The 25091-nt window shown below is 37.0% G+C and overlaps 1 protein-coding gene across 1 annotated transcript in view; it reads right to left on the reverse strand.

Annotated features, from left to right (window-relative positions):
- The window catches only part of b4galt2 (UDP-Gal:betaGlcNAc beta 1,4- galactosyltransferase, polypeptide 2), a 109309-nt gene that overhangs the window by 29950 nt on the left and 54268 nt on the right, over positions 1 to 25091 (reverse strand). The window contains exon 3 of the mRNA XM_082172704.1: positions 22969 to 23204. Within this exon, the coding sequence (XP_082028830.1) occupies positions 22969 to 23204 (236 nt within the window). The remainder of the gene's footprint in view (positions 1 to 22968; positions 23205 to 25091) is intronic.

The raw sequence follows: 25091 nt of genomic DNA on the forward strand, positions 1-25091 counted from the left end.
ACCAGGAAGTAAAACATCCTCCGCTATACCTTTAAGTACATTAAAAATCAAGAATATTTACTCAGGTAAAATTAAAAGGAGTACTCAATACTTTAACTGGAGTAATATTTTATTAGGGTATCTGTACTTTTACTCAAGTTCTGATTTGTGTACTTTGTCCACCACTGCTTTTATCTCATTGACTGACTTCTATCTCCCTCCTAGGCAGATGCAGATAGAAATATATAACGGATAAAGCATGTTATGGTGTATAGAGAAAATAACTATACAATGGTAAGAGGGTTATTGTTATTCTCTCCAGTACTTGAGAGGCCAATGAATTATTGCTGTTCTATCAGTGCACCATTTAAATATGGATTATCAATGGGCCTACATCAGCCTTGGAGCAGATTATTAGAGAAAGACTTACTAGAGTACACAACACCAGCGCCCACGTCCACATTGTTCGACTGACACAAAATCTATATGATATTCTAACAGCCCACAGGGAATTAGGAATTTCTCATTATAAACAAATCACTCAAACAAAGAGTGAGGATGCCTTCTCTCACGAATCTTTTTTTCTCTGCCAAGCGTGAGGCTTTCGAGTAAACAGAAAGAACGGGGCATTCTGGGTTGAGCTACTGCAACTGTGAAGGTCAGAATCACCTCGCAGGAAGTATGATTTTGATCACATCCATCATACGTCTGCAAAATCATATGCAGTGACAGAAACACTCAGTGATATGCCGTTCCTTAGTCTTGCGTAGCCAGACATTCAGACTGATGGCAGAAGATCTGGAATTCATAGCAACTTTAATTGGCCAAGAACTGCCCAAGAGGCCGTCTGACTGACATGTAAAGAAAACAATCACATTCAACCAATTTTGTTCAACGTCATGTTTAGGGGTGTAAAAATGTAAAGTCAATGTAACTACAATAACAGACTAGCATGTAAAACTCTTGGACGTGTTTTAATGACTCTATGCCATGAATTTCACATACTTTTGAAAATCCAGCATTCACTTCCATGAGGGGGTTTTGGTCATGACGACACACAAGTCTACCAGAAATCCTGCAGCATTCAACCAATCAGTTGTTGACTTCGAAGCTCCTGAAGTGTTTCCCATTTTGTGTGCCTTATCCATCAGACGTTTAGCCAATGGTCTATGGGCGTGAAATCTGAGGCTGAGACTAGCCGTTCCACAACTCTCAATGACTATTTTGGGTCTTCGTAATATACACACACCCTCCATTGCCTTCAGCGGGTTGGGGCCAGGTCTGGTCAAACAAGCAGTATAGAAGATCTCAACCTCTTTCTGGGTGCTACTGAATGAATCATACACTGTGTTCCTAGCAATCAGCTTACATTAAAGCTATCAGAACACCTGCTGTCAGCTAATAAACCATAGAGAGTTGCTGCAAGTCGCCCTGTCAAAGTGAGTTACTGCAGTCTTCAGTAACACTTGCGGGCAGAAGAGAACTCTTCCTCTTCAAGAAAAGCGCTCTATGTTTCTCTATATACCCAGTTCAACCAGGCCTTGCTAATTTGATTTTGATGTGTTGGTATTAGTCCAGTGGCTTAGGATACATGCCATGTTTCTCTCTTCTTTGTATTGTTTATTCTGAGCAACACCGCCACCACAGGGATCTCATGCAAGAAATCACAAAGCACAATGGGGAACTATTAATCATTCTGTGCTAACAAGGGACAACATGCATGTCCAGTCTTAATTTCGTTCCCTTCTGTGTTTTTGTGGACTGTAAAGTAAATGATAAATTACAAAGCATGACAGTATCAGTATCACGAGGCAAGAACTGGCCTAACACTTGCAAAGGAAGTCTTCAAATTCTGCCTCTATTTCTCGAAATCCTCCATCGAAAAGTTTACAACACACCTTTTCTTGTTAATAGGACAGATTTTCTTTGTTCCTTGAGAAGTGCACAAAAAAAACAACACTAATTTGGAGGCATTACTGTTCGTGGTCATAACATATATGAAAAACATTGAGAATTAAACAATTTTAGTAAAAACTGTCATTTCCATGTCAGACCCAATCGTTTAACTTGCTGGAAAGTTACAGAAATTTCCGTTTGACTGAGGGGGATAAATATACATAGACTAGATAGATTTTATGAAGGAGGACTGAAGTTAAGTCGAGATGTGGGTGAGCATGAGATGCATGCTAATGTAATGTAATAACGTCGCTGGCCTCATTTTCGTTAATCTGTGTGGCTATTGGGGCTTGTAGGATAAAAGAGACCCTGCACATCAGCAGGTGATTAATATATACTCAGTTGTCAACCGGTATGGAATTCAGATAAGTTGCGCAGCATGAAGAGGCTTCATAAATCAGGCTTATGAAATAAATGTGCTACAATATAATACTGGGAGACAGGTGGGTGTTACATCAACGCTCTTCTTTGACAGGCAAGTGTTCAGATGTTGGGGGAAGGGGAATTTCACAGACCTAATTTAACTGCACAATGTGAACTGTGAAAATGTCAAACATATTAACAGCTGGGTTATATTCATAGCCAATGTCTGGCAATGGAATGTAAAGGTCCTTATTATGTAACTTCATTAAATTTATCTCTAATGCCTCTGTAAGATTCCTTAATTGTGCTGGGAAATATATATATATTTTTATTTTATTTTTATTTTTTATGAAATGTATATATAGTCCAATAAAGACTTATTCATACTTTCAGAGTTCTTCACAGAAAATAAATAACCCTAACACACTATAAAGCACTGTTAGCAGTTTCACAAGTTCACACAGTAATATAGCCTGGGTTTTCCCATGCTGCCTTGCGCGCAGCGTGATTTTATTCATTTTATGCAGCCTGGATTCCATGGAACAGATTTTCGCCTCAGCGAGGGGACCAATCACAGAACGGGGAGGGAGCAGCAAGACGATGACGACGTCTATGCAACACACCGAAGCAGTTTGTTTATATCTATGGATCTAACATGGCAGCAGACGCGAAGATACCTTTCGATGCAGCCTTAGATAGTGTTCTAAGTAGTTTAGAACGCAAGTTTATTTAATCTTCTTCCTCGTAGAATTTCTGTCGCTCTACATACATGTATGTCATCTGGTATAATTGAAACGATTGGCTATGAGGTACGTACAGGCGCATTTGATAGACATTCGTAGCGCCCAATAAACGGCTCTGGGCATTCGTAAACCACGCCTCAAATATGAGAAAATGAACATGTGGTTCCCAGACCACGTCTCAATGAGACGAGGTCTGACGTTAGCCAGGCTAACAGTAATATGCAATATGCAGTGAATCTTGAAATACCCTTTAAAGGACACATATATATATATATATATATATATATATATATATATATATATATATATATATATATATATATATATATATATATATATATATATATATATATATATATGTGTCCTTTAAAGGGTATTTCAAGATTCACTGCATATTGCATATTACTGTTAGCCTGGCTAACGTCAGACCTCGTCTCATTGAGACGTGGTCTGGGAACCACATGTTCATTTTCTCATATATAAAAATATAAAAATATATAAAAATATAAAAATATTTTAAAAATACATTTGATAATTGTAAATAATACACCTAGGACACAAACTAAAGAGTGAAGAATGAGGCAAGTGGCAGTTTATATATCTTTGCACTGTTACTGACATACTCCTCCTGAACCTTCAGGAGGGATGAAGTCTACTAAAAAAAAAAAAAAGTTATCCTCATAAACGTGCACATATTAAAATACTACTTGTGAAAAATAACCAAGTTGGTATTTAAATGTGACACTTTCCCAATTTTTTATTTATCCCTGTGAGATTTGTGCAGGTTTCAGCCACTTGAAATGTCTGTGCATTAAGAGAGCAAGGAAAGTCTGTGGACCCCAATACCCTTAAGAGGCGATGTCAAGGCAGAGAAAGTCTGCCTTAGTCGATGCTCAGGACACGCTGTTCACCCAGTCTATGTCTTAATCTTAATCTTCAAGTAATGCCCTAAGCCATCGTGCAAACTGACTTCCTACATGTGAGTCGGCCATTTAGACCCTCTGTGGGGCTCAACTGTTTTCATGAGCTCACTGACACCACCAAATCGTATTACAGACTAACAGCAGGTCAAGCCGAAATACTCTCAGCGCTCACATTACAAAAGCACTGCACTGATATTTGGAGAGAAACTCTCAATGCTAACAATCCAAATCAAACATCAGCGAAAAAACAATGATTGCAGAGGATTGACCAGCCTGACACCAGTATTAGTCTCTATTCTAAGAGACGGCAAACCACCTCCGCTTCAGCAGTGCTGGCTGAATGGAGTTTAACAGTTGAAGTGTTATCACTGCACAGAATCTGACCAGTCTACTGTATGCATGCCAGCTAGCATATGATCCTCTCACTATATGCCTCGCTGGCTGAGCTCCAAGCGTTTCCCTCCTGAGGGAGGCCCCTGATGGGTTATGTTGTTCTTCATAACATGTGTAACAGAAAGCTAGCCCTTGATCCACCATCGCAAATCCAATAAACAAAGTGTATGTAGCCAGTAGCCACAATGGTAAGCATACTAAATGGGTTGTTTATGTTTGTGTGCGTGAGTAAGAGAGAGACGCTTGATCCCTATAGAGGTATTATTGTTGGTCTATTTAAAGGGATATTTCACCAAAAATGAACATTCTGTCACTATTTACTCGCCCTCACGTTTTTTTTTTCCGGGTTTTTTTTCAAACGCGTATGATGTTCTTTCTTCTGCAGAGTACAAAAAGAGAACATTTGAACTACTGTTCTCCATGCTGTTTTTGCATTGACAATAAATGGGAACGTAAGCTTTTAAGCTTCAAAAAGAACACAAAAACAGCATTAAAATATCATAAAAGTGGTACAATGCCATTACAGCAACTTCGTGTGGCAGATTTTCTTTTTAAAATTTTATTCACTGAAAATATTTGGCACATTCATGAGATGTCAGATTCATGGACAAATCATTCCTTCAAGTTGGTCCAATTTACAGAACAAATGATTCCTTAATGAATCACATTGATCCTGTTCTGGAGTTCCACACACTGATGCAATAATCCAGTTAACAATTCCCACACAACGCTACTGTATCACTTGGGATATAGCATGTGTCTACTTTAATGATACTTTTATGGTGCTTTGAGTCCTTTTTGAAGCTTGAAAGCTTCAGTCCTCGTTCATTCTACATGGAAACGAACGACTTGGATAGCCTTTAGAATTCTCCTTGTTAGTGTGCTGGATTGAAGATGCAACAGTACTGAAGTGCCACATGTGCCTTCTGTAAAGTGTGACAAGAGTGAATCTTTAAGTGAAGAATCATTATTTGTAACCACACTGCAATTTAGACAAACTGTAAATTGTCTGGAGTTCTGGGGAGACGATACCCCAACCACTCCAAAGGAATCGTGAAAAATATGAATGTCATGAACGAGACAGGGAACACATATGTACTCTGTTGAAATCTAGCGGAGTTATAATCAAAATTCTGTCAGTGTGCATAAGCATGCAACTCCACGAGGCTCAGCTGAAGCACAACCAATCGAATTCTGAACCCTTCTTATTATCTCCCTAAACATCTGCCCCATGCCTCCATGGGGCTCAGAAAGGAGAGGAGCCATTTGATTAATGATTCAGAATCGCTCTCTTGAATCGTTAAACACATCTGCATCAGCAACCTTGTTTCACATAGTAATAAATAGCAGGATTCTGTCTGGATGCCTGACCTGAATCTACTTTTACTTTAAAAGTAAATCATTTGATCCTAAATAGAATAGTGAATTCTGATGTGAATGGAAATCACACTGAAATAGTTTCAGCAAATAAAAACGTTTTGAACATTTGAGATTTTTACTGGCATTTAAGGGGAACTACTACAAAATTCTAACAAGACAATATATAAATGTGTGTGCATATACAAATTCAAAAAAATGCTGTTCTGTTGAACTTTCTATTTAAAGAAAACAATACTATCAAAAAAAAGTTTTCAACATTTATACTAAGTGTTTCTTGAGCACCAAATCAGAATATTAGAATGATTTCTGAAGGATCATGTGACACTAAAGACTGGAGTAATGATGCTGAAAATTCAGCTTTGCTATAACAGGAATAAATTACATTTTAAAATATATTAAAATTGAAAAAAATCTGATTTATTTCTCATCAAATAAATGCAGTCATTGTTAGCTTCTTTCAAAAACATAAAAAAACTTAAACAAACTTTTAAAATATATATCCCATACATACACACACATAGATTTCACTCTGAAATGCTCATCCTTCACAACTGAAATACTCATATGCTTCTGCATTCAGCAGCCAATCAGTGAAGGTTATCAGTTTTCATTTCGCAGGTTATCCATAATTGATTTCAGATGAACTATGTTGATTTGCTCCACTCTAAAACCAGATCAAATTCGACCAGACTGAAACCCATGAATACAGTGTAGGACTTTTGCAGCTAATCTAACTAAGGTTGGGCCATAATTGGACTGCATCCGTGCCTGACCTCAATTTCTCACTACTTAAAAGGTCAGGCTTCAGGGAGACAATGTCTTTCTGCCTTGGTATCTTGCTGGCAATACAGAAATGAAGAACAGGACTTAAGGACATGTGAAGAAAAAAAAATCAATTATGAATTTACATTAATTTTGGCTAGCAGGCTATAATAATAATAATAATAATAAACTTTATTTTATATAGCGCCTTTAAAAGTAGCATCTCAAAGCACTTTACATAAAAATATGAAATTAAAAGATACACATAACAGTGCAGGCAGTAAAAAACTAACCAAACAATACAAATAAAAACCCAATATAATAACAAACAAAGTAATCACATGAATCACATAAAAGCTACCCTAAAAAAGTACGTTTTAAGGGACGATTTAAAAACACTAAGGGATTCTGCATTCCTAATCTCAGAGGGCAGGGAATTCCACAATTTAGGAGCCAAAGAAGAAAAAGCCCGATCACCCATAGTTTTTAGCCGTGTTGTTTGGACAGTTAAAAGACCAGCTTCAGAAGAGTACGTGTAGAGTGTAGGGGGTTAAAACTAAAAGCTCACACAAATATTGAGGGGCCAAATTATTCAAGGCCTTATAAGTGAGCATGAGAATTTTAAAATCAATACGAAAACTAACAGGAAGCCAGTGCAATTTTCCCAGGATAGGTGTGATGTGCTCCCTTGCACTGGTCCTAGTCAGAATTCTAGCAGCTATGGAGATGTATATGGAGAAACATCTGTTCACGTTATTCATTAAAAATCTTGCTCGACAGTCACCGTCACTCCATGAAAAAGAGCTGCTTTAACATTCAGCGATAAATTAAACAACTCCTTTTGTTTTTCACAGAAGAAAGAAAATCACAGGTTTTGAAAGACATGAGGGCGATTAAATGATGACAGAATGGTGAACTATCCCTTTAAAAAAGTATGAACCCATGAAGGACAGACAAATTAAATGCATCTGAGGACAAATTCGGTTTGTGGGGAAAAGAAAACGAACAAGCACCTACTGAAGCATTGTTTTTGCCTGTCTGTTGGTTTTTACTAAGCTATAAACTTAATGAACCATTTAAACACAGAAACACAGTAAAGCAGCTTGTTGACTAGTGCATCGTAAAATATGAATATTTTCTTTTTCAAGGATGCTGTGTATTAAATGTGGAAAATATCACATCAACAATAAAAAGTCCTACAAATATATCATGCATTACCAGAGCAGCGGGCCTAGTTTACAGAAGCACATTTTTTCCTCATCTGTCGGCTCCGTGGAGCATAGCACTCACCCTCGTAAACTGCTGTCAAAACAGTTCCTGCCTAAAAGAGCCCCAGACGGGGAGGGCAAGCAATTAAAGAATTAGACCTTCATTTTTCTGATGGTCTTTAGTCTGCAGCTGCTAATAGAATTGTGCATTTAAACGTGAGTGTGCTTTAGGATGAGCTTTCTTGATTTGTGTTGCCTATGCGCTTAACTTTAATTACAAATCCCATTAGTCTTAAAAACGGTGCATTACACTGGCAATTTGATAAACAGATGGCATGACTCCCTACCTCACATCCAGCATAGCACTTCACTTTAAATATGGGGAAAACATCATTACTTTCACTTAGGAGCCCTTGCCCACTAAAATGAGCCAATTACCAAAAAAGACGCTTGATCATTTTGCTGTTTGTCCTTCAGAACACTTGCAATTCAGCCAGCATTTGCAGTCCTCCTCTGGGTACATGTCGGTGATGTGCATGACGATTAGCTGGATATGTGCCTTGATATTCTCAATTGGATGTGGAATATCTTACTATTTTTCAATGAAAACAAGAGAAACACTCAGTTGTTTATAATTTCGCTTCTCGCTTTGTCACAGCCAGCTTGGTATCGGCCTAAATCTATTATTAATGAAGACCCAGAACTAAACATTTTATGAGAATATGTGCACTTGACCACAATTTTCCAGTAGTCAAGGATAGAAACTTTTTGAGGGCTTCCTCGCATAGCTATTACAGTAAAAAAAAGGTGCTTATAGGCCTAGGTGTTATAAATACCTGATGTGTGCCGGCGATTCAAGGTTAACATGTTAAAAGGTAAATAGTAACCGGCAGTATAGTGAGGATGGTGAGACGGGAGAGTAAAATAAGGGCCTCTCATCTTAAATGATGGATTAGGCCTGCCACACAAGGTCCAGAGGCAAAGAGCCTCGTGTGTTCGTGACCAACACTGTGATATGCCATCTCTCTCTCTCTCTTTCTGTGCTTTTAGTGTAGTGCCCATGGGACTTTTCCACTCTGAAAGACAGCCTATTACATGGTCAGGGTTGAGGAGTGCTGTCTCGCTAAGATTGCAAGTGTGGCAGGTGGATTATGCTGACACTCACACCATGGCCCTGGCTAAACGCATGAGCCGGTGGGTGTACCGCTGAAGCAGGGGTCAAGGTGCCAGGGAGTGAGAAGCCGCACCATTAGTGGAGGCCAGTCTGTCCTTTAGTCCCAGTCTGAGATGGCATAGTCATCCCACAGAACGTCTAATGCATATTGCTAAAAACTGGAAATACTTTCTAATCTGAATGGCTATCTCACAGGTGTCTTATTGGAGAAATACTTACTGGATTTATCAAAGATTGCAAGGTTAATAGCATCAACTTCATATAATGGTTGATGGCCAGAATATGGTGCAATGTGGTCTAAACCTGTTGTAGTTTAATCAAAGGTCCGGCTATGCAAAACTGAATGTCTGTGAATAAATACAGTACTGAACACCAGCAAAAGTGTATAAAAAAAGAGAGACTGTGAAATTTAAGAATAAGCACTGCACATCAAAACAGCTGTGATGTGCTTGTTTCTTTGTTTATTTCCTTTTGTATGAGAGGCAGAACTGAACTGAGTCTGAGAAACCTCCTTGAAAAGAACCACAAGTGAAAGCAGACAAGTGAAAACTTCAAATTGTATCTCCAGAGAAACTCAAGCTTGTATAGGTTTAGGCTGAAAGCAACACATTATAGATGCTGGACGTGCAGAGAGCTGCTCGCAGCATCTCCAGTACTTTCTTCAAATGTTGTCCAATACTGACAACGATGGGTGGGGAACGGCTAGTGGAAAAATTCAATAAAAAAAAATTGCATACCATCGAGATTTAAAGTGATTGATTACATTGACCTGGTGCCTGGTGCAAAACCCCAAACACAAACCCTGTTGCAGAAACAGAATGAAACATTACATCATTACAATCTTTTCCACCTGGATGTTTATATCCCTCGATCCCCTGCAAGCTTTGAGAGGATCCACTCTTAACAACCTTCAAAAGTCATGTTTTTGTCTCACTTCTAGATTTTGAATGGAGGTGCCATAATGGATGAAATACTTGCACTGCAGACTATGTGAATAACTGAAGGTTGGATGAATATTACGAAAGCCATTAAGCAGCGCCCACATCAGACACAAAGCTCAGACGACATCAGCATGCATCGACACACAGCTGGCCGCCGCATAACGCTTATCCCTCAGAGACGAAAACACAGCACAGAACAACTGCAGCCACTCAATTACATTAATATCACAAATATAGGTTAGGAAGAACAGATAGAAAGTAAATATCCACTTTTCACTGAGTTTAAATGGAATATGTCGGTGTTGTGCAAATTAGGCTATTTTGTCCTATTTAAAAATGAAGAAACATACTCCAAAGATTCAATCAGGGTATCAGGGTAATACGAATACCCATTAGGATGAATCCCAAGGCCTATTGTTTACTCCAATAACATGTTTCATCACCACAAAAATAAAGTGAAAGAATGAGTGCTCTTATAAATAGCCAATTCAAGGGAAAAACATCCATGAATGTATCAGGAAGAAAAATTTAAAAAGGCAAGAATCAAGGGTTAGAGGATTCCCAACACATTTGTTCTGCATCTGAATCATCTTTGAGAGACACACAGAAACATGTAAATAGTTTTTATATATATATATATACATATATATATATATTATATTATATTATATTATATTATATTATATAAAAAGATAATCAAATCAACAAAGAAAGTGGTAACAAATGTACACATAATATACATTAAATGTTTAAAATATACACTCAAACAAATGTTTTTTTAAGATTTAAAATTTATATTTTAATTGAATAATTGATTAGGGATTGTTCAATTACAATATGTAATGATTAATCATTTCAATTTGATGGAATTTTACTATTAATTGGCTTGCTTGCTAGATAGATACAGTAGATAGATAGATAGATAGATAGATAGATAGATAGATAGATAGATAGATAGATAGATAGATAGATAGATAGATAGATAGATAGATAGATAGATAGATAGATAGATAGATAGATAGATAGATAGATGAATATGAATGAAGGTCACAGAGAGAAGCAGACAGTAGCACAATGAAATCGCCACCAATAAGACCCATCATTCCCTCCCAACACACTGGTCCATTGCAACAGCCTAAACCGACAGCACTGATTACCAAAACTGACCCTGAACACCCAGTCACCTCTCTGCTCTGAGAGCGCACAACACAAGGACTGCTGAACACATAATCTTGATTAAGCAGAGCTGGCAGACTTCAGCTCTCGGATGAACATTACAGTTCTCAGATCAGTCTCAGTAGGGGTTGTTTTCATGTTGTGGCAGATGCCTCCCCAGCAAGGTCAACCGCTACGCTGAGAGAGACAGATGAAACATAAAACTGAGACAGAAAGGGAAAAAGTTTCAGCTGAGACCGTTATTAATTTTTTATCTGAAAGTATGCCATTACAGTCTCAGCAGTATTAGGCAATAGATCTAATAGAGCTCAATCTGGCAAGGCCAAGCAAAGAGACATCAACAGCTTATTCTGCTGCTTTATAGTGAGGGCTGAGGAAAACCAGTCCCCTGTATACATGTAGCCTTGTCTTTTTGATGCATTGCACACGCTGTGCTCCACTGCTTTCTTGAATGTGAACACACATAAATATTCTCATTTTCTAAATTTTTACACAAATTGTCATGCCAACTGCATTCTTGTACCCATTCATGTATCCTTGTTTAAAACTAATATTTTTCTTTAATTTATGGGAAATTATCAATAACTTTAAACCAACATTCTGCCCCAAACTATACGAAACTAGCTAGCCCCTACTGAGTGATAGCTTGTAACCTTGTTATTACCCTGTTATTAACCTATTATTATTATTACTACTACTATTTTTAAACACTGCAGTGTATAGGGTGCAAAATAAATAATCTCTCACAGCAGTCAATTTAGCTTTATATATATATATAATATATGCTGTATATATACAGTGTGCTGACCAGACTCTATCCTGCTTACAGTAGCTTCAGTGGGTGAAGGTCACACCCGCTTTTCAGGTGGGTTTCACATAATGAAAATAAAAACAATAATTATGTCTATGCGGATACATGTCTGCCTACAATTCCAAGTGAGGCTCTTTGACCAGCAGAACAGAGGTAAACCTTAATAGGTCTGAGACCTTCTAGGAGGAGAAAAAAAAAAAGGAATCAAAGAGGAAATAAAATTAAAATGCTCTTCCTCTATATTATTCCATATGCCTTCTTGACACAAAGGTACCAGTAGTGAATTTTACACTAAAAAATATACCATATAAAGTAGGTTTTATATACTCAGATTAGATTCTCTTTCAATTCAATTTGTAATGCAAGCTTTTATTATTTAGAGCATGAATAGCTACTGTATGACAGCTTAAATAGTGGAACAAAGTTGATAGTGCTTGTGCACAGTCCAGCCTCATTTTTTGCTTAGAATGAGTTGGAAATCCTGTAAATTTCACTAAAGTAAAGGGAAACCAGGATCAACATTTAAATTATGGACAGTTAAATATGTAGATTTTCTAGAAATCTGGTAGCCGACAGTCCTGAAGCACTACTGATTGGAAAAAGCAGGTAGAAAAAGAGTGTCAAATTGGTATTCTGATCTTTGAAGAAGAAATATTAGAGAAGAGTAGACACATTTTAATTAGCTATTAAACGAAAGTAGACTTGTCTGTTTGATATTCTTCCTAGAAAAGGGAAGATTTCATCTGCCTTTGTTAAAAAATGATGTCAAGGGAGTGAGCTAGCTTTGATACCTATTAGGGATGTCAAAAGCACTGTTGCTTACAACCAAGTGATGCTAAAATAAAATGTAAACAAAAATGATATAATATAAAAAGTAAGAATATAAGTTATTATATCCGATTGATATGGCTGATACTGTATGCAGCTGCTTTCAAATACTCACATGTGTATAAGCATGAGGACTGTGAGGAACGCTCATGGCAATGCAGCTGCAAGCAAAGGCATACAAATGCATGTATATAATGTAAACAAAGTGGATTTTTCTTAAGTGAATATAAACAGGTGGAGCAAAAATAAAACAAAATCTGATTTATGCATTGGGCCTTACAGTGTAAATACAGCCGAATAGACCTGCCACTGCCACTCTCTATTACCGTATGCCATTAATATTAATCAAACAATAATACTGACAGGAAAATGATTAAATGAATAATTAATTAAATAAATAAAAACACTCACTGCTTTAGTAATTCTAGTATGCTTGTACATACACACTACTGTTCAAAAGTAAGATTTTTTGGTTGGATTTATTTGATTAAAAATACAGTATAGTAATATTGCAAAATGTTATTACAATTTAAAACAACTATTTTCTATTTTAATATATATATAGTATAGTTTTGTTGAGCTGACAAGCTTGGATAACTCACACAGGTGTCTTACTGGAGCAAAATTTTAAAATGTATGTAATTTTTAAATTTAATTCATTCCTGTGACGGTAAAGCTGAATTTGATGGATGGATGGATCAGTCCTTACTCCAGTCTTCAGTGTCACATGATCCTTCAAAAATAATTTCCTATAGAATGCTGATTTGGTGTCCAAAAAACATTTCTTATTATTAATAATGTTGAAATTAGCTGCTTAATATTTTCAAGTTTTTTCAGGATTCCTTGATGAATAGAAAGTTCAAAAGAACAGCATTTATTTGAAATTGCTACTGCTTTACTGCTACTTTTGATCAATACAATAATGATAATATTAATGTTAGATAACTAAAAAAGTCATTTTGGTTCAATTACATGTATGTTTTTCTTGAAATTGGTAATACGTATTATACGTTTTTAATTAAAGTACTGTATATGTTCACTGAAGTATTGGTATTGTGACTACCTTAATCCGAACAAGATTCATAGATTCCCTGTCTCCTACACTAGCTAACAGATAGTGCTGACAGTGCAGTGTAGGAGTGTAGGAGATCTGGAGTGGCCATGGGAACTGGACTCTAATCACAACAAAAGATTAGACACAACACATCTATCTCAAGCACACACCAAGCGCCCCTCTCGCACCTCATGGCTCTAAAAAGCTGGCAGCCGTTTCACTGGAAATCTTAGGAATTGTATCTAATCTTATTAGAATGATAGCACATAATACCGCACTCACCCTGACACCAGAACCACCGACAGCACAAAAAACAATGACACAACAAACAAAACCAGAAGAAACCCTGCTGTTGCCAAGTGAGTGACATGCAATAACATGTTCGGTTGTTTCCCTGTTGGCTCAGCAGAGGCTTGAACATCCAATCTGCCTGAGTTTGACTTTCACCCACTGCAAACAAATACTGAAGGCTGTTATTCACTCTCATTCCTTATTTATCCCCACGTGAGCAAGAGGCAGACAGGTGGAGAAAAATAACAGAGCAGGAAATGACACGCTGATAGGCAGCTGTGATGACATGGCATCTTAAAGGTCAGCAGTGACGGCAGTACCACATCATAAATATCCTGCATCCCCAAGTGCCCTCAGATGAAAGCAGGATCCTTTAATCCTGTGTCTTAACTGCAAAACTGAGAAATATGAACTTGAAAATCTCAGATATCCCACATGGAGCAAAATCCTGCAGACATTCGGAATGATACCAGGATCGATACCAATACCAGGTTTTAGCACCATGGTATCGATACTCAATAAATAAACAGCCTCTGGTAACAGATGAAATGAAACCAGGAATGTGAATATATTTAATAACTCAGTGTCAATAATTTGCGAATAATCTTGTAATTTTTGGTATTTAACATGTTAACGCATTCAGTTCCTTTTATAAGTTTCATGTTTTTACACTAAAGCTTTGGTAAGTAAATCTGACAGGCTGGTGATCTTGCATAATACATGTCAAAATCTCATACATTATGAAGGAAGTATTAGCATAATATTATCATTAAAACAGACTTTACATTTCCTTGTAGATACAAGGAACATGAAGTAAAATGTAATTGAGGGCTCAATGAGGGTAATTTGTACATGGACATCAGTCAAAAACATAAAAATGAGTTATGCTAACACATCTCGATGCACTCTCTAGTAAGTGCAGCAGAACTGAAGCCTATCATGTTGTATTAGTAAGTACAGGTTTACATTCTGAATATTAGCTTGTTCTGTGCATCTGGGAAGTTGTCCAGTGAACACGATCTGCATGATGGAAGGCAGGGAAACATTGGCCTGTGTCCCTGGCAGCACCAAGCGAGACACAGTCCTCGTCCTACCCTGCACAGCGCTATCATAAGCAGACATGGCAACAATCAGCTTGTGAAGCAAGAGGCGGCAAGAGGCTCCCCATGTGTGGTGAAAGAGAGTTGGAGGATGTCTGAAGGTTGAGAAAGAATAGGAAGGCAAGAGTATTTATTGCGATCAAGAGGAATGATTTTGAGAATGAATAATGAGTCGTGCCCTACATGTATGAAAGATACAGAGGGAAATAATCAATAAAACATGCATTTGTTTATTTAACCCTTAAATGCATGAATGTTTCGCCAATCATTATTACATATTCGGGTCTTTAGCTTTAGCTACCCGGATCTATATCTAACATGGATGGATCTCTACCTGTCTTGACATTATAAAATTCTCATGATATTAGAGTAACAATTACAGAAGAATAAAATAAAGCATATTTTGTTACCTTTTAGAGCTTGGAAGGGTTCAGTTTGAGCAGAAGTTTTATATCATCACTGTCCTTGTCGAGCTAATTTTCCAATACATTCAGCATCTGGCTTATATTCGCAATCTCAAACTAATTTTCAAAACTATCATTTTCAACATCTTCAATATCAATATTTTGATCACTGACAGCTTCTTCACCAGATCCACCATCAAGTGACAGTGACACTAATATTTGATGGCGTTCAGTACCTGCTCTGCTAAGCCATTTCAAGTTTTGCTGATGATACTTCCTATTCTTTTGTTTTCCGCCTGCAGTAACTATGAGTGAAATGTCATTTCATCATTGTGTATCAGACATCGCCACCTTGTGGGATAAAATTTTGAATGATCATGTGACACTGAAGACTGGAGTAATGGCTGCTGAAAATGTGCCATCACAGGAATAAATAATATTTAGAAAACAGTTATTTTATAATGTAATAATAAATGTGTTTTTTTTACTGTATTTTTAAATCAAATTAATGCAACATTGGTGAGCATAAGACACTTAAAAAAAATTATAATAATCTTACCAAACCCAAACTTTTGTATTTATATAGTATATACATTTTTAAAACTATAATTGGTCAATCGACCAATCTGTGGGTTGTCTGAATGACTACTTAATCTTAAGTAAATCCTTAAGTAAATTTTTCTACTTTTCAGACTTTTCGATGTGGATGTTAAGACAGGAAACCCTATTGTGTTAAAAAACGGCCCAGAAAAAAAGCCAAAAAATAAGAAAAAGTCCATCTGCATATAGGCAAATATCTAAAAAATAGCAAAATAGCATGAGGAGCTTCAATATGGCAGCCGACAGATGTTCAAAAAAGGCAAAATATCTATAATTTAACATATATTATATCTTTAATTGCACAAAATTACTAAGAGTTCAGACAAAAGAGTTGTAAGGATTATGCTAACAATGAAACATTGTTCCCCGGAGGTGATCTGAAGTGCAATGTAATTGTGCAACTGAAGAAGCTCTGCTTCAAAGGAAATGAATCAAAGACACAACTTTTCGACTACCAACACTTTTTTAAATTCATCATCTATAAAATATCCCAGATTAAAATAATTGGCTTGCTTCTACCAAGTGACAGATGCAAACACCATTTGACAGGACGTACAGACTTTAATTACTTACATTTAAAATTGCATTTGACTTTTTTGTGTGTTGTTACTCACCAACTGAGAACCACTGGACGAGTCTAGTGTAACTGAACTAATCAACAGTTGGTTACAGTACCACATAATATCCTCACCAAACTAACTTTGGCTTTCATGCATCTTCTAGGATGCTTAGGATGAATGAAACCTGCTTTATACACAAAAACAAATATGCCAGAGTGTCAAATCTCCTGAAGTGGTCAGACGTGAGAAGAACTGAGGTAAAAAAAGAGGGCTATCCAACCGGTGCACCTTTCCAAACCCAACGTTACAACACTCTTGGGACATGACAGCATTTATCCGGCAGCCAAAAGATCTTAAGAATTTGCACATCTTCCCCCAATCCTGGGTAAAGCGGCCTCACTTAAAATAATTTAACACTCCAGTGAGCATGATACAAGAAGTACTCCCAACTGTCATCCTGCAGAAAGTGTGAGAGTGAAACAGGAAAAGACAAACAGGGAGGGAGTGCGAGACGAGAGAGTCCTTATTGACCTGCCTTAAATGTTTTTTTTATTTTTTCAGCACCTGTCACATTCTATTGTGTTCACATTATACAGTGTGTTTTCTAGTGGGTGATACTGATGAGGAATGACTCGGAATAGGCAGTGTGTGTTTGTGTGTAAACCTTTAAGAGAAAACCTGGCTGAACCCAGTGTCTGTCCTCTTTGCATTAACTGGATGAGATCCAGAGAGAGTCAAACTATTTCAGTTCAACATCAAGCAGCAGAGGTCACAGCAATGATGCATCGTCCTCATCAGATTCACTGGTCTGTGACTGTCGCTGCTTAAACAAAGGAGTCAGCAGGGCAGCTTTCCTGTAATAATGCAAATCATTTGTGAACATGAATGTTTGAAAGGGGAAATCTATTTCAATCGAGGGCACTTTTAAAATAATGCTCATTATATTTCACTTCAATATAATGAGACTGTATTTTATAAGCTCTGACTCAAGAAAAGAGAAATAAAGGTTTCTATACACTTCCAATTCCATAATAATGTGATAAAAAGAAGGATTGTCATTAAAATGCAGTGCCTGGGGAATTCAATAAAAGCAGATTTTCATAAAGTTGTGATTTTATACCATTTTTCATGAACTGCAAGTTTCTGTGAAAATGGTCTGTTAAAAAAAAACAAAAAAAACATCATTACATCATCTAGGAGTACAATTCGACAACCTTTAGGGATAGTTCACCGCAAAATTAAAATTCTGTCATAATTTACTGACCTGTATGTCGTTCTAAACCTGTATGACTTTCTTTCTTATGTGGAACACAAAAGAAAATATTTTACAGAACTGTTTGTCCACATAGGCTAATGAAAGTCAAAGGGTTCCAATGTTGTTTTGACTTCCCTGAGTTTCAAAATATCGTATTTTATGTTCCACAGAAGAAAATCATCCAGAATTGAAATGACATAAGAGTCATCTGCTCTGGTACTGTATGTTTGATACAATACCAAAAGAGAATACAACTTTTATAGAAAAGAAAAGCTGAAAATGGGGGGGAAAAGGTGATATAGGTATTTTTATAATGACAAACAGACCAAAACATTGTGTTTTTTTACATGTAAAATGAAGCAAAGAAAATCCAGAAATGATTTTCCATTTTCCAGCCAGTTGAATAAAAGATGCTAAAGCAAGATTGCAATGGATACAAGCAATTTAGCAACAAGATAAGAAAAGCCTGTGGAATTGGACCAATCGAAAATGTCTGCAGCAGACATTGCATATTTAATTTAATTTTCTTTTCATTTTATGTAGGTAAATTAAACATGCCTAATGTATGAGATAAAGTAATTGTCAGAAAAATTACATTCTTCAACTAAAAGAGAAGATAATTGCACTCTGTACTTCAATGTATCATGTTATATTATCAACACAATGGATAATGATCAACACATCCACACAGCCTTCAATCAAAAGTGAATTAAAGAACATTTCTAAAGTGCACTTTATATCAAAACAGTTGACCCACAAACTGGAGAGACACAAACTTTTGTTACATAACATAATAGTGCTTTCAAAATTGAAAGGGTCCTGTTGTCTTTGTCTGCTAATGGTAGGTAAACAGTTACCCTGGATGTACCAGATACTCCAACGTACAGAAATGGACTAATTTAGCAAACACCTTGTTCTGAGAAAAGAGCAAACGCTGGCCTTCAGCTTATTCTGTTGCTTATTCTTATTCTATTCTGTTATACTGAGCTGAGCATGGAAATTTACTGATACTGCTTGCATGAAAATGCAGAGTGCATAATGTCACAATTGAGCGTGCATGTGCATATGGTGTGCGTTCCTCACTGCTCAGCTCTGACAGCGCAAATAACTAGCTACACATTTTACATTTTTGATGAGACCCACTCAACACAATTTGACAGCATTGCTTGAGTAAACAAAACAGATGAATGTTAGCATAAGTTTTTTTACTAACAAGTGTTGAGTCAGAAGAGGAGATTTGTGTGATATGAGATGGACTACAATGAGTTCAAATATAACAGAAAGCATCAAAAGTGTGGATAAGTAAATTCTATAATAAGCTACCTTCAAAGAAACTGAATTACAACCTTTATGTTTTTGCGAGCCTGCAGTCACCCACAATCCAACTGCTCCCACAGGCAGTGTGTCTCGTCAAACCTCACCAGAACGAGCAAGATGTTCGCACATGACGCGTTCTTAATTTAAAAATAGTTGGATGGAGCACAAAGGAATGGAACAAAACATTTTCAACGTGTCTTTACGTCAACGTTTTTAACTTAACATAGCTCTCATGTCAGGAGATGCTGAAAAAGATATACAGTGAAACTGCTAAAGAGAATTAAGGTTTCTTTTTTATATTCAGCAAAGATGTATTAAACTGACTTAAAGTGACAAAGACATTTTTAATGTAAAAAAAAAATTCTAACCCTTCTATTCTATTAATTCTATTCATTATTTCTAGCCAGAAATAATTACATTTTAAATTATTACAAAAGAAAACAGTTCTTAGTTATTAGCTAAATGGATTGCTGTGAAATGTAGGCCAGTGATAAACTTACTGCAGGTCCAATTATACATTTTTTGACTAGTCTGCTATACTCATCATCATTTACTTAATTTCACATTATCTTCCTCTGAGGTCTTTTCTCAGCAAATACTGATTTATGCTGTTAATCGTGATTCATTTAACTAACTAATCAGCATTTCCTTTAATTAATTTGATTAAAATTTGTAATCAATTGACAAGACTAGCTAAAACGATTCAGTCTGCAGTTATCTGTAATTGTAAGACTGACCCTGAGAAAGATCCAAAGTGCTTTGCATTTTAAAACAACTCCAACTGTCACACGGATACTAAAGACTGCACTAAAAAACGGACTAGTTTTATGTCCCTGTTCAGTGGTTTTAAATCTTGGAGATAAAAAAAAAAAGTCATAATGTGACGATGAAAATCAACCTGTCACATATTTGACCTGCATTTAGTGAGGTGATAGCTCTAAGAAAGGTAACCTTAGCCCAGTGTTCAGCCGATGCTCCATCAATTACAGACTCTTTGCCCTTCTTTGTTACTCCACAGATAGATCTCTCAGCGCTCACTGCTCGACAGGTCACATCATTACTCTGCAAACTTTGAAGATGGATAGCTGCAAACTTTTGATCACACTCATTAACCCAAACAACAGGCCTAGGCAGACAACAATGTGGCAAACAGGCTAATGATTTCTCATGGCCTTGAAGATCTCTGCCGCCCCTCCAGGGTCACTCCACACAAAGAACAACAGACTGATGAAAGAGGGGGAGGTGGAAGAGAAGCAATGCTTCCAGCTGTTTTCACAAATGGTTCGATTGCTTGGTCCAAATCAGAGTTCAATCCTAACCAACTTCCCCTACCCCCACAGATCTCTTATTCTTGTAGTATTTTTCCAGATGTTGGAGGAGATATCAACGGCCACGTCTACATCACTGGAAAAATAAGCAAATATATATAATATATAAACAAATATATGAGTTCCAAAAGAAAAAACAAAACGGACATCTGATAGCAAATCTGTTGAAGATTAGCAAACAAGTCAATGGGCCCTATCTTGCACCCAGCGCAACTGACTTTGTACACCGATGCATGTATCATTCCTATTTTTGCACCGATGCACTGCAGACTTTTCCCTCCACAGACGCACGTTGGTAAATTAGGGAATGAACTTGCGCTCCCGGGGGCGGTTCAGAGAAAAGAGGAGGTGTGTTCCGGCGCAAACGTTCCCTGGTGCTATTTTGCAGTTCCAGAAAACAATTCCGTCACAGACCAGGAAAAACCTAGTCTAAAGTCAGTGGCGCGTTATTCAGATGCTATTTTAAGGGCGCATGCTTGGCCATAATGTAGCGTATGCACAACGCGCATACATTTGCTCCTCTCATCTACAAACAGAAGTTGACAATTTTGCAAACCATACATAAGTACAACGAAAATATTCCACACAAGGGAAATCATTGTGGTGTCCATGAAGATGTGAAAAAATATGCATAAATCTAGCTTACACATTTACCCAAATTATTATACACCTGTTTAACCGAAGCTAATTTGGGTGGGTTTCTCCCATCCCCATACAATGTCACTTCTCTGTCTTTTACGGCCCGGACGAGAACGTCGGTTTCCTCGGCTGTGAACCGCTCCTGGCGTGTGCCTGGCAAATCCGCCGTTATAATAGCAAACCGCCATGGAACAATCGCGTCTGGTTTTAAAGGGAATGTGAGATGACGCTCTGATTGGTTTATTTCACGTTACGCCCAAACCACACCTATGAATAATGAAGCTACTTCAGACCAACCCATTTTAGATTTGAGATCCACCCACAAAGTTACTTGCGTTTGATACTTGCGTTTCAGATCGTTAAAATAGGGCCCAATATGTTACTTAATTAGCCATTTCTGCACAAAAGCAGTTTATTTAGCATTCTAAAGGCCAATATTCACTGCACCGACGGACGGCAACAGACGCTTTGTGGGGTTTTGTCAGATCAGTGTGCTACCCCAGTTGGCATCTGTTGGCATTAGTTGGCACTTGTTTTCGGGTTGTGGAATGCCTGAGAAGTGGCGTACTGTAATCTGGTGTTTGTCCGTGTTAGTCGGCGTCTAACGGTGTAGTGTGAATTGGCCTTAAAGTATCTCCTCCATTAACTTCCATTCAATAAAACAGCCTCTTGGCTCTCTGTTATCCATTACAATTTTTAGCTAACCTTGACAGCATCCCCTATAGAGGTTTAGAGGTTTTCAATGTGAGTAGCAAAGTGAGTAGACCTAATAGAAACAGCTGTTTACCATTGAAGCTAGATGATACTCCAGAGAAGAAGGTGAACTTCATTCATTCTTTAAATGAAGAATAACTTTTTTATTTATGCGTTGAGGTTTGTTCACGTGAAAATAGCATTCACACCAACCAAATGAACAAACTCTGACATTCCTGCTGGAAAATTCAGATGGTTATTGTTTTTTTAACTGGTCACTAGCTGGCCTAGGCTGTTAGTCTTAGACCATCAACAACCCAACAATCAACTAATGGCCACGATGTACTCATGGAAAAGTTATTTTTCATTCTTTGATTGGAGGTAAAAAAGAAGTTTGAAATAACAGAGCAGAGGTAACTGTAAACTCTTTCCTTTCAATAACAAAATAAACACACAACAAAAATGACAGCAGTGTGAATTGATATATTGATATTGCTGAATATTATGTGTCCCCAACTAAGCAAACCATCAGGTGACAGAAATAAAAAAAAATTATAAAAAAAAAACTTGGGAGAAATCAGGTTTAGTCAGGGGGCCAGTTCTCCTTTCTAGAATATTTTCTGGAAAGTTCGCTTTGGGAAGTGGTTTCAAACTCCCGTAACGAACACCAAACTTCATCTTGGCCTTATTTTGTTCGAAATGACATCACACTTCGTTATTCAATTATGCTTGAAGTAGATCGGTATATTGAGTATATTGAAGTATATTGGTAAGTTGGTAAAGTTGTTTTTTCAAACTTGATGGTTGGTAAATTATTAAATTGCCAGCTTAGACGAACTCATGCCTAGCTTAGAATTGTTAATAACCATCTTCTCCAAAACACAGATTCTCCAACAGAGATCATATGGATTCAGGTCTACATCAAGAGCTCAAGTGTCCTACACAAACAAACACACACACACACACACACACACACACACACACACACACACACACACACACACACACACACACATATATACACATGCACACACACACACACACACACACACACACACACACACACACACACACACACACACACACTAACCTGGTTGATGATAAAGATCCCATATTCAATCTTCTGTCTGCGCAGGACTGGGTGCAGGTAGTGAAGCCAATATTTCAGGTGGTTGTCTCTGTGCCTGAATGGGATGATTATGGCCACCTTTTGTTTGGGCCGGCAGTCCGGAGGAGTGTATTTCCCCCCTTCTGTCACATTAGGGTTCTCTCTCTGTACCCGCTCGAGGGTTATCTGGGAGCTGAATTCAATGAGGAGACGCCCCACTGCAGAACAGAGCAGAAAAGAGGGTCAGTGAGATCTTATGAGAGTTTCAACAGCATTACTTTACAGCAGAGTGACTTTGAGAATGATTAAAATTAGATTATTACAATACAATCATCACTAGCTGTCTGTCCAGCAGAGGGAGCGCAAACATTTCTTTGAGTCCTTCTTCCTCTTCATTGATCCACAGATCTTAAGTTGAGACAACCAATCAATAAAGCAGAGTAAGGCTTGATTACACGTTCATACAAAGACTTTGCTCAAGTCTTAACACTAAAAGATTTTGCGACTACACCTAGCCACAATCTAATCCCTATTTGCTGGCGAATTGACGTAATTTTGGCCGCAGGGACTTCAACAACACTCATTAGAGAAGGAGTCTATGCTACTGAATATGTATGGAGGGCCATTTTTAGGTAACAGCATGATGTTTTCTCATCTGATCATAAAGATTCATTCTGTCTAGAAAAATCTAATGCATAGCAAATCAGCTACGGTAACTGAATCAAATATGGTAATGAAGGAAAATATTAGATAAACATGTCTAGATCAGACAAGAGCATGCTACATTTCAAGGGTAAATGAGTTTATTTTATAAAGCAAGCCTTTTCATTATCTGTAAATCAGCAAAAGCAGTGGTTCTTAAACTGTGGTCCATGAAGGATTTCAAGAGGTCTGCGAGTTGATTGGCTAATAACAAAAAAAAAAAATTAAAAAAAGGCTTAATTAACAAAATAATTAGACTTGGCAAGAAGCAATAAATTAATTTTAACACTGAACTGAATCATTAAATCAGCTCATAGCAATGAATTAACAAATTGTGTTAACATTAATTTGTTGTTTCACTTCAGTTGTACAAAACTTGTGAAATACAAGCGAAGCCTGGTCGATTAGGCTAATTTAGGTTCATTATCTAAAAGTAGAAGTCTAATTTTAATGAAATAAGAAAACAGCAGGAAAATTCCGAAATGTTAGATACAACAGATACAACTTTTGATTTTAAAAACATATTAGTAAATGTTGAGATTGACATTAACTAAGAATTTTAAATGGTGTAGAAGCATTGTTCATTGGAAGTTCATGTTAACTAATGAAAACTTATTGTAAAGTGTTTATTTTGACATTTAGATTATCTTTGCAGTCATCTAATGTTCACTAAGTTCACTGAGCTCACAAGACTTATTTGTAAAAAAATTAATAAAATAATAATAATATCACTGTTAAATGTAATCGTTTATCTCTATGGAAGTAAAATAATGCCAAATGTTCTTGAAACAAAAAAGCCTGTTGAATTGCACTACTTGAAAAAAATATGCATTGCATTAACCATGCTTGCATTTTAATGCATTGTATTTTTAGGGCTTGCATTTTTATGGGCTGAAATTCAACATGGTTGAATATTTAAGCTGTGAATATTTCAATTCAAAACATTTCAAACACATTTTCATTATTCAAAATTCAATAATCCATATTCAGCTTTCATATTTCACTTCCAAAATATTCAAACTATTTAAAAATACAACCTATAATATTCAACGGGCAAATTTCGGTCCATTTTATTTCGCTTTGCAAATTCGCGTCCACAAATTCAGTGCTACAAATTCTACAGTATAACAACATGTCTTTTATATACAGTGTAAATCTGAAGTAGACGTAGGTCACAGACAGTGATTATAAAAGATCAAACATCAAGCACCTCTGTGAAATCTGACCCATCGACACCTGGAAGCCTTATGGAGCTTACAGAAATTGAGCTGACCTTGGCAGCAGCAACATCACATCACTTTAGATGAAGATGAAGAACAGCAGTTTTGTGTAAACATCTCACAGGCTGCTAATCTATTTTGGGAGGCATTGGACATGTTATGTTACATTTAATGTTGATTGTA

The sequence above is a fragment of the Leuciscus leuciscus genome, assembly GCF_965113295.1.
Source record: "Leuciscus leuciscus genome assembly, chromosome: 6".
Lineage (NCBI taxonomy): Eukaryota > Metazoa > Chordata > Actinopteri > Cypriniformes > Leuciscidae > Leuciscus > Leuciscus leuciscus.